Source organism: Oncorhynchus clarkii, chromosome 4 (genome assembly GCF_045791955.1).
Source record: "Oncorhynchus clarkii lewisi isolate Uvic-CL-2024 chromosome 4, UVic_Ocla_1.0, whole genome shotgun sequence".
Classification (NCBI taxonomy): Eukaryota; Metazoa; Chordata; class Actinopteri; order Salmoniformes; family Salmonidae; genus Oncorhynchus; species Oncorhynchus clarkii.
Genome location: NC_092150.1, coordinates 93,993,315 through 94,004,407, shown reverse-complemented (window position 1 = coordinate 94,004,407; position 11,093 = coordinate 93,993,315). Strand labels below are relative to the sequence as shown.

The 11,093-nt window shown below is 41.1% G+C and overlaps 1 protein-coding gene across 1 annotated transcript in view; it reads right to left on the bottom strand.

The window, feature by feature from the left end:
* Nucleotides 1–387: 387 nt before the first annotated feature.
* Nucleotides 388–11,093, bottom strand: part of LOC139408083 (MAP/microtubule affinity-regulating kinase 4) — a 51,175-nt gene continuing 40,469 nt past the window's right edge. The window contains exons 7-17 of the mRNA XM_071151898.1: nucleotides 10,454–10,589; nucleotides 9,871–10,048; nucleotides 4,270–4,486; nucleotides 3,291–3,352; nucleotides 3,155–3,208; nucleotides 2,913–3,105; nucleotides 2,748–2,774; nucleotides 2,604–2,630; nucleotides 2,376–2,397; nucleotides 2,043–2,235; nucleotides 388–1,008 (exon numbers count right to left, since the gene is read on the bottom strand). Coding sequence (XP_071007999.1) covers nucleotides 388–1,008; nucleotides 2,043–2,235; nucleotides 2,376–2,397; nucleotides 2,604–2,630; nucleotides 2,748–2,774; nucleotides 2,913–3,105; nucleotides 3,155–3,208; nucleotides 3,291–3,352; nucleotides 4,270–4,486; nucleotides 9,871–10,048; nucleotides 10,454–10,589 — 1,730 coding nt within the window. The remainder of the gene's footprint in view (nucleotides 1,009–2,042; nucleotides 2,236–2,375; nucleotides 2,398–2,603; nucleotides 2,631–2,747; nucleotides 2,775–2,912; nucleotides 3,106–3,154; nucleotides 3,209–3,290; nucleotides 3,353–4,269; nucleotides 4,487–9,870; nucleotides 10,049–10,453; nucleotides 10,590–11,093) is intronic.

Below are 11,093 nucleotides of genomic sequence, written 5' to 3'. Positions count from 1 at the left end.
CTTTGTTGGTCAGTAGGTCAGAGTGTCTCAGTAGGTCAGTAGGTCAGTAGGATCTCTGTAGGTCAGTAGGTCAGTAGGTCAGTAGGGTCTCTGTGGGGTCTCTGTAGGTCAGTAGGGTCTCTGTAGGTCAGTAGAGTCTCTGTAGGTCAGGGTCAGTAGGGTCTCTGTCGGCCAGGGTCAGTAGGGTCTCTGTAGGTCAGTAGGGTCTCTGTAGGTCAGTTGGGTCCCTGTAGGTCAGTAGGGTCTCTGTAGGTCAGGGTCAGTAGGGTCTCTTTAGGTCAGGGTCAGTAGGGTCTCTGTAGGTCAGTAGGTCAGTAGGTCAGTAGGGTCTCAGTAGTTCAGTAGGGTCTCTGTATTTCTGTAGGGTTAGTGTCTTAGGTAAATAGGTCAATATGGTCTCTGCTGGGCTGCTGGGAGCAGAGGGAGGTTCAGGTCAGCTACTCGACGCTGTAAGGACTGACGCAGCTGAACAGAGTTACGCTGCACTCCTCCTCTCATCCCTCCTCCTCCTCTTCCCCCTCCTCCTCTCCTCGCCCTCTCCTGGCGAAGGCTCTTGATGACCAGAGCGTGCTGTCTATGGGAGGGAAAGGCCGGGGGTTTGGTCCCGTTGACCAGCAGCCCTGTGTTGCCCTGCGGCCGTACCATGTGGCCCACCCATGTGACCTTCCCCCCCCTTCCTCCCCCGCCTCCCTCCTTCAGCCCAGCATTCCGTAGCTGGGGGAGAGGGGGCGGGGCAGTTTGTGCCATTTCCATGGCACCTGCCAAGTGTTCTCTGTCCGAGGGGCGAGCCTCCGTGGTCTCCAGGATCATTCTGGGAGAAACTCCGCCCTTCGTCTCCGAGGAGTAGAACATCTGCAGCTTTTTTAACCGATCATTGTTGCCGAGGCGATGAGGGTGAACGTGGTCATCGTGACAACCGTCGTCGTCGTCGTGGAGGTGGCTGTTGTCGAGTTCCGCCCCATCGGAGTGTGTGGTTCTGAGCTCATGGGGTGGACGGACTGGACGGACCTGTACAGAGAGTGGCAATATAAGACAAGAGCTGGACACTAAAGAATATAGTGGTAACATCAGACAGGAGCTGGACCCTAAAGAATATAGTGGTAACATCAGACAGCAGTTGGACACTAAAGAATATAGTGGTAACATCAGACAGGAGCTGGACACTAACGAATATAGTGGTAACATCAGACAGGAGCTGGACACTAAAGAATATAGTGGTAACATCAAACTGAACATGAATGAACATCTATGGAGAAAAGGACAACATCTGCTCACTGTTAAAGCCTAGATACAGATGAATGCAACAACTACATCAATCTATAAAAATACCCATCCTGTGAATTTGCATAGCAAAAATGCACAAATGTGTGCAGTCCAACAATGTGTAACTCAACGCAGTATCGCAGGATCGGACACTGGACGGCCATTTTGCATAGTTAACTCCGTTCTTGCATTGCCTACATACGTAGGGTTTAAATGATGCTTTAGCTGTTACATCAACTCATCTGGTAATAAAGATTTTAGTGGCTATGAGCATGGAAGGGGTCAATTCCAGAAGTACACTGAAACTCCAATTCCAGAACTACACTGAAACTCCACTTCCAGAAGTACACTGAAACTCAAATTCCAGAAGTACACTGAAACTCCAATTCCAGAAGTACACTGAAACTCCAATTCCAGAAGTACACTGAAACTCCACTTCCAGAAGTACACTGAAACTCCAATTCCAGAAGTACACTGAAACTCCAATTCCAGAAGTACACTGAAACTCCAATTCCAGAAGTACACTGAAACTCTAATTCCAGAAGTACACTGAAACTCCAATTCCAGAAGTACACTGAAACTCCAATTCCAGAAGTACACTGAAACTCCAATTCCAGAAGTACACTGAAACTCCAATTCCAGTTCCCTTCAATTCTTTTCAAGAGGAACATTTGGAATTGGAATCTGGTTTCCTTTCTGAATTGACTGGAATTGAAATGGAATTGACCACACTCCTGATACATAGCAAACAACATTCTGAAGAGCTTGACCAGTCTGACCTGGACTTCTCTGGTTGGTTCCAACAGGCGTGGCAGGGGGGTGGAGTCACACAGCTTGGAGGCAGAGCTTTTAGGAGGTGCGAGATGGACCAGCTCTCTGTCTCCGAACACAGAGACTGGAACACAGAACACAGAGGCTGGAACACAGAACACAGAGGCTGGAACACAGAACACAGAGACTGGAACACATAGACTAGAACACAGAACACAGAGACTAGAAAAGAGACGTGTACACGGACAACAGAGACAAACACAGAACGCAGAGATGAGAACACAGAGACTAGAACACAGAACACAGAACACAGAGACTAGAAAAGAGACTAGAACACAGACCACAGAGACGAGAACACATAGACTAGAACACAGAACACAGAAACTAGAAAAGAGACTAGAACACAGAACACAGAGACTAGAAAAGAGACTAGAACACAGAACACAGAGACTAGAACACAGAACACAGGGACTAAAAAAGAGACTAGAACCCAGACCACAGAGACCAGAACCGCAAAAATGGAGACTAGAACACAGAACACAGAGACTAAAACACAGAGACTGGAATACATCCCACTAGAACACAGAACGCAGAGACTAGAACACAGAAAATGGAACACAGAGACTAGAACACAGAACACAGAGACTATATCATATAACACAAAGACTAGAACAAGGAGACCACAATACAAAACAGAGACTAGAACACAGTACACAGAGACTGAACACAGAACGCATAGACTATAACACAGACACTAGAACACAGAACACAGAGACTAAACATAGAACGCATAGACTATAACACAGAGACTAGATCAAAGTACACAGAGACTGAACACAGAACGCATAGACTATAACACAGAGTCTGGAACACTGAACACAGAGACTGGACACAGAACACAGAGACTAGAACACAGAACACAGAGACTGGGACACAGAACACAGAGACTGGAACACTGAACACAGAGACTGGAACACTGAACACAGACTGGAACACTGAACACAGAGACTGGAACACAGCACACAGAGACTGGAACACTGAACACAGAGACTGGAACACTGAACACAGAAACTGGAACACAGCACACAGAGACTGGAACACAGCACACAGAGAATAGAACACTGAACACAGACTGGAACACTGAACACAGAGACTGGAACACAGCACACAGAGACTGGAACACAGAACACAGACACTGGATCAGAGAGCACAGAAACTATAACACAGCACACAGAGACTGGACACAGAACACAGACTGGGACACAGAACACAGAGGCTGGAACACAGAACACAGAGACTGGCACACAGAACACAGAGACTAGATAACAGAACACAAAGACTAGAACACAGAACACAGAGACCTGGACACAGAACAGAGAGAGTAGAACACAGAACACAAAATACAGTGACTAGAACACAGAACACAAAGACTAGAACACAGAGATGAAAAGACAGAAACTGAACGCAGAATACAGAGAATAAACACAGAACCTAAAGGCTAGAACACATAACACAAAGACTAGATCAAAGAGACTAGACCACAAAACACAGAGACTAAAACACATAATTCAGAGACTAGAACACAATGAATGGCACACAGGATACTAGAGACTAGAAACAGAACATACAGATTAAAACACAGAGACTGGAACACATATACTAAAACACATAGATTAGAACACAGAACTCAGAGACTCGACCACAAAACACAGAGACTAGAACACACAACACAGAGTGTATAACACAGAGTTTATAACACAGAGACTAGAACAGAGACTAGAACACACAACACAGAGTGTATAACACAGAGTTTATAACACAGAGACTAGAACAGAGACTAGAACACAGAGACTAGAACTCAGAGACTAGAACACAGAGCACAGAGTGTATAACACAGAGTTTATAACACAGAGACTAGAACACAGAGACTAGAACACACAACACAGAGTCTATAACACAGATACTATAACACAGAGACTAGAACACACAACACAGTAGCTTAGAACACAGAAGTGTAACAAAGGTGGTTTGGTGACCCAAGTCTTGAAGTGTGCTGAGTTCAAACCCAGTCGGTCTCTAACGTAAAGCCCCAGGATGCAAGCTGTTTCTCTGTCAGGGCTGTGGTGTGGGTGCAGGTTCTGCTTTTCTCTAATTACACTCTTCTAACCCTATGTGCGTGCATGTGTCTGTGTGCGAGCATGTGCCTGTGCGTGTGTGTGTGCGTGTGTGTCCTACCTTCAGGAAACAGTGTGATGGCGACCTCTTCATCAACGAGAGGCGTGGGGCAAGGGGAAGGGAGGCCAGGGAGGAGAGAGGTGGAGGAGTGGCGGGTCTCTGTGGGAGGGTCTTCCTGTCTCTTCTTGTTGCTGAGACATTCCTCCTCTGTGGACTGTGGTTGGCTCCTCGGGGGCCGGCTGGACTGCTTAGAGACCTTCTCATTGGCTGGCTCAGTCTACAACAACAGTGATTGGCTGAGCCTTGGTACCTGCCGTAGAGCTGTAATATCTACAATGTGTCGTATTGTACAGTATAATTTAGTATAGTATTGTAGTGTAGTATATAGTATCATAGTGTAGTATATAGTGTTTGGTAGTATATAGTATCATAGTGTAGTATATAGTGTAGTGTATAGTATTATAGTGTAGTATATAGTGTTTGGTAGTATATAGTATCATAGTGTAGTATATGGTGTATGGTAGTATATAGTATCATAGTGCGGTATATAGTATTATAGTGTAGTATATAGTGTATGGCATCATAGTGTAGTATATAGTATATAGTATCATAGTGTAGTATATGGTGTATGGTAGTATATAGTATTATAGTGTAGTATATAGTATTATAGTGTAGTATATACTGTATGGTAGTATATAGTATTGTAGTGTAGTATATAGTGTGATATATAGTATTATAGTGTAGTATATAGTTTATGGTATTATAGTGTAGTATATAGCATATGGTAGTATATATTATTATATTGTAGTATATAGTGTGGTATATAGTATTATAGTGTAGGTTATAGTGTACTATATGGTGTCATAGTGTAGTATATAGTGTATGGTAGTATATGGTATCATAGTGTAGTAAATCGTGTATGGTAGTATATAGTACTATAGTGTAGTATATAGTACGGCATATAGTATTATAGTGTAGTATATAGTGTAGTATATGGTATTATAGTGTAGTATATAGTGTATGGTAGTATATAGTATTATAGTGTAGTATATAGTGCAGTATATAGTATTATAGTGTAGTATATAGTGTAGTATATGGTATCATAGTGTAATATATAGTGTATGGAAGTATATGGTATCATAGTGTAGTATATAGTGTATGGTAGTAGATAGTATTATAGTGTAGTATACAGTGTATGGTAGTATATATTATTATAGTGTAGTATATATTGTAGTGTAGGGTATCAGTGTAGTATATAGTGTATGGTAGTATATGGTATCATAGTGTCGTATATAGTGTATGGTAGTATATAGTATTCTAGTGTAGTATATAGTGTGGTATATAGTATTATAGTGTAATATATAGTGCGGTATATAGTATTATAGTGTATTATATGGTGTAGTATATGGTATTATAGTGTAGTATATAGTGTAGTATATAGTATTTGGTAATATATGGCATCATAGTGTAGTATATAGTGTATGGTAGTATATAGTATTCTAGTGTAGTATATAGTGTATGGTAGTATATAGTACTATAGTGTAGTATATAGTACGGCATATAGTATTATAGTGTAGTATATAGTGTAGTATATGGTATTCTAGTGTAGTATATAGTGTATGGTAGTATATAGTATTATAGTGTAGTATATAGTGCAGTATATAGTATTATAGTGTAGTATATAGTTTATGATATTATAGTGTAGTATTATATAGTATCATAGTGTGGTATATAGTGTTTGGTAGTACATATTATTATCGTGTAGTATATAGTGCGGTATACAGTATCATAGTGTAGTATATAGTGTATGGTAGTATATAGTATTATAGTGTAGTATATAGTGCGGTATATAGTATTATAATGTAGTATATAGTGTAGTATATAGTATTATAGTGTAGTATATAGTGTAGTGTATAGTATTATAGTGTAGTGTATAGTGCGGTATATAGTATTATAGTGTAGTACATAGTGTAGTATATGGTATTATAGTGTAGTATATAGTGCGGTATATAGTATTATAGTGTAGTACATAGTGTAGTATATGGTATTATAGTGTAGTATATAGTGTATGGTAGTATATAGTATTATAGTGTAGGATATATAGTGCAGTATATAGTATTATAGTGTAGTACATAGTGTAGTATATGGTGTCATAGTGCGGTATATGATTCAGGGTAACTGTACATATTAATGTACATATTAAGCCTACCAAAAGTTTAGTTCTAACATACTGCCCTAATCTACTGCCCTAACATACTGCCCTAATCTACTGCCCTAACATACTGCCCTAATCTTCTGCCCTAACATACTGCCCTAACATACTGCCCTAACATACTGCCCTAATCTTCTGCCCTAACATACTGCCCTAACATACTGCCCTAACATACTGCCCTAACATACTGCCCTAACATACTGCCTTAACATACTGCCCTAACATACTGCCCTAACATACTGCCCTAACATACTGCCCTAATCTACTGCCCTAACATACTGCCCTAACATACTGCCCTAACATACTGCCCTAATCTACTGTCCTAACATACTGCCCTAGTCTACTGCCCTAACATACTGCCCTAGTCTACTGCCCTAACATACTGCCCTAACATAATGCCCTAACATTCTGCCCTAACATACTGCCCTAATCTACTGCCCTAACATACTGCCCTAACATACTGCCCTAACGTACTGCCCTAACATACTGCCCTAACATTCTGCCCTAACATACTGCCCTAACATACTGCCCTAACATACTGCCCTAACATACTGCCCTAACATACTGGCCTAATCTTTTTAAGAAAAGTGGATGTTTTGACTTGACTTTTATTTTGTATTTATTACATTGCAATTGAACAGTTAAATAAGACAGAAGGCATTTAAAACGTCAGCTCGGCCTGCCTGAAATCTATTGTCTTGTTGCTGCTGTCTGACTTTTTTTGGCAGATTTGAAATGGGCCACTAGTGGGAATTTACACATAACTGTCAATAACTCAATAATAAATCTTCTGATTGTCTTAGAATTTTTACAATCCAAATATGGAAGTAGGTTTAATAGGTACACTTACCCTTCCTCTTGCTATGCCCTGGCTGAAGGAATGCTCTTCTATAAGTATATAGATGTGTAGCATAGCATAGCATAGCATAGCATGATAGTATAGCATAGCATGACATAGTATAGTATAGTATAGTATAGTATGGTATGGTATGGTATGGTATGGTATGGTATGGTATAGCATAGTATGGTATAATATAGCATAGTATAGTTTGGCACAGTATAGTATAGCATGGTTTAGTATGACATAGCATAGTATAGCACAGTATAGTATTGTATAGTATAGTATGGTATAGTATAATATAGTGCAGTATTGTATAGTATGGTATTGCATTGTATAGTATTGTACAGTATAGTATATTATAGCGTGAAATGGTATAGTGCAGTATTGTATAGTATAGCATAGTATTGTATAGTATGGCATAGTATAGTATGAAATAGTATAGTATAGTATTGTGTAGTATAGTATTGTATAGTAGTATATGTACATGCTGCTGTGTCCTGGCTGCATAGTACGTATAGTACGTGGTGTTGTGTAGTGTATTGTAGTGTAGTGTATAGCTGTAGATATTGCCATGGTATAGTATAGTATGGTATAGTATGGTACGGTATAGCATAGTATGATGTAGTATAGTATGGTATAGTATAGCATAATATTGTATGGTACGGCATAGTATGACATAGTATAGTACAGCATAGTATAGTATAGTACAGTACAGTATGGCACAGCATAGTATGGTATAGTATAGCATAATATAGTATGGTACGGCATAGTATGACATAGTATAGCACAGCATAGTACGGTATAGTATAGCATAGTATAACATAGTATAGTATCGTGTAGTATGGTATATTATACTATAGTGTAGCATGGTGTCACGTAGTATAGTGTAGTCTAGTATGGTATAGTATGGTATAGTACGGTATGTTATAGTATAGTATGGTATAGTATAGAATAGTATAGAATAGTATATTGCGATGTAGTGTGGCATAGTATAGTATAGTGTAACATAGTATAGTATAGTGTGGTGTAGTATAGTACGGCATAGTACGGCACAGTATAGTACAGCACAGTATAGTGTAGTATATTATAGTATAGCATAGTATAGTATATTGTAGTATAGTTTCGCATAGTATAATGTTGTATACTATAGTATAGCGCAGTATAGTGTTGTATAGTATTGTATAGCAAAGTGGCGCATATCATAGTACAGTATAGCACAGTATTGTATAGTAGTGTATAGTATAGCATAGTATTGTGTAGTAGTGTACAGTATAGTATAGTATAGCATAGCATAGCATAGTATTGTGTGGTGTAGTATATTATAGTAGAGTGCAGTGTAGTATGGTAGTATGGCACAGTATTGAACAGTATTGTATAGCATAGTGTAGCATAGTATGACATAGTATAGTATAGCATGGCACAGTATAGTGTAGTATAGTGCGGTACAGTACGATACAGTATAGTATGGTATTGTATGGTATAGTATTGTATAGTATTGTATGGTGTAGTATAGTATAGCATTGTATTGTATAGTATGGTATGGCATAGTATATCATATTATAGTATGGTGCACCATAGCATAGTATGGTATAGCATAGTGTAGTATAGCATGGCATAGTATTGTATAGTATTGTATAGCATATCGCAGTATGGCATAATATGATATAGTATGGCGTAGTATGGCACTGTATGGTATAGTATAATATTGCATAGTATAGTACAGTATAGTATAGTATGGTATAGTATAGTATAGTATAGTATATTGTTATATTTACGTGTTGCTGTGTCCTGGCTACAGGGCTGCTCTTCTCTCTCCAGGTGGTTTTCCTGGGCAGGTTCCATTCACTGGTGTCCAGCTTCTGTCACACACACAACAAACAATACACACACTGGAGCTGTGTGTGTGTGTGTGTGTGTCTGTATAGGTCCCAGCTAGCACATTTGGTTCCTTGGAAGTTGTGGGAGCGTATGTTTTTAGTTTCACGTTGGTTGTGGGAATGAAGCGAAATGTTTCCTGACCGGTAAAACTGGAGTTTTTTTCAGAATTGAAAGTTTTGCTGATGCCGAGAATGGAATGTATATGTTTTTGAATAACATTCTTAGAACGTTCCCTGGACGTTACAAACGTTTTATTGTGGTTTTTATGGAAGGTTTTCTTAATATTCTCAGAGCAATTTGAGAACATGACATTAAATAGAACCATGAGGAAACCTGTAGGAAACATTATGCTGAAGTACTCAACGTTGTTTCTTAACGTTCTCTGAAACATTGGAGAACATTGCCAATGTCAAATTGAAATGATATGTAACCATGTTTGAACTTTCACGAAACGTTCTGTTATAGTAATGAAATACCAACAACAAAGGAGCTCCTGAGTATGTTCCACAGCCAAGTAACTACCCTGCATCATTCCCAGAACGTTGTGAGAAGGATGTAGGCTACATAACAATAGGACGACCACGCTCTCACCAAGCTGTAAGAAACATATGGTTCTCAGAACGTTGTGGGAAGGTTGTAGGCTACATAACAATAGGACGACCACGCTCTCACCAAGCTGTAAGAAACATGGTTCTCAGAACGTTATATGCTAGCTGGGGTGTGTATAGACCTTGATGCCCCTGGCCCCTTTCTCTCCGCGGGTCAGTTTTCTGAGCAGCAGCTGATAGGAGGCCAGGATGGCAGAAGGCCTGTTATTGGTCAGCATGGTGGTGACATCACTCAGACTGTAACCCAGAGACTCTGTCATGTAGGACAGCACGGATTGGTTCAGATCCTCAGGACGCAGCCTGGAGACACAGACACGTACGTACAATCACACAAACACACACATACAAACACACACATTTGATGGTTTTCAAATCTGGTAAGGGTGCCTAGAGGCAGATCGTGAAGAAATGACATGACAAAGAAATTATGTTGTTGAGCAAAGTGTGTGTGTTTAACGATGTGAATCGTGTTTGAGAGGAAACTAGACGCTGCTGTTGGCCTAACTCTGTTAGCTCTGAGATCGCCCCCAAAACTGACTCAACTTAGGAATGACTCAACACGTGCAAGTGTGTGTTATCTGTTCCTGTGTGTAGAGGTCTCTTGGTGTGTATGTCTGTGTTATCTGTTCCTGTGTGTAGAGGTCTCTTGGTGTGTGTGTTATCTGTTCCTGTATGTAGAGGTATCTTGGTGTGTGACAGTGTTACCTGTTCCTGTGTGTGAGTGTGTGTAAAGGTTTTCTGGTGTAGCCCTCATTGATCCATTTCTCCTCCATAGCTGATCTGATTGTCGGCCGTTTAGAAGGTTCTGGTTCCAACAGGGACAGGACGAAACCTACTGCACCTGAAGAGAGGCGGCGAGGAGAAAGAGGGGGAGAGGAGAAAGAGGGGGAGAGGAGAGGATGGGGAGGAGAGGAGAGGAGAGGATGGGGTGGAGAGGAGAGGATGGGGTGGAGAGGAGAGGATGGGGTGGAGAGGAGAGGATGGGGTGGAGAGGAGAGGATGGGGTGGAGAGGAGAGGATGGGGTGGGGTGGAGAGGAGAGGATGGGGTGGAGAGGAGAGGAGAGGATGGGGTGGAGAGGAGAGGATGGGGTGGAGAGGAGAGGAGAGGATGGGGTGGAGAAGATGGGGTGGAGAAGAGAGGATGGGGTGGAGAGGAGATGATGTGGTGGAGAGGAAAAGAGAGGAGAGGAGAGGAGAGGATGGGATGGAGAGGAGAGGAGAGGATGGGGTGGAGAGGAGAGGATGGGGTGGAGAGGAGAGGAGAGGATGGGGTGGAGAGGATGGTGTGGAGAGGGGAAGATGGGGTGAAGAGGAGAGGATGGGGTGGAGAGGAGAGGAGAGGAT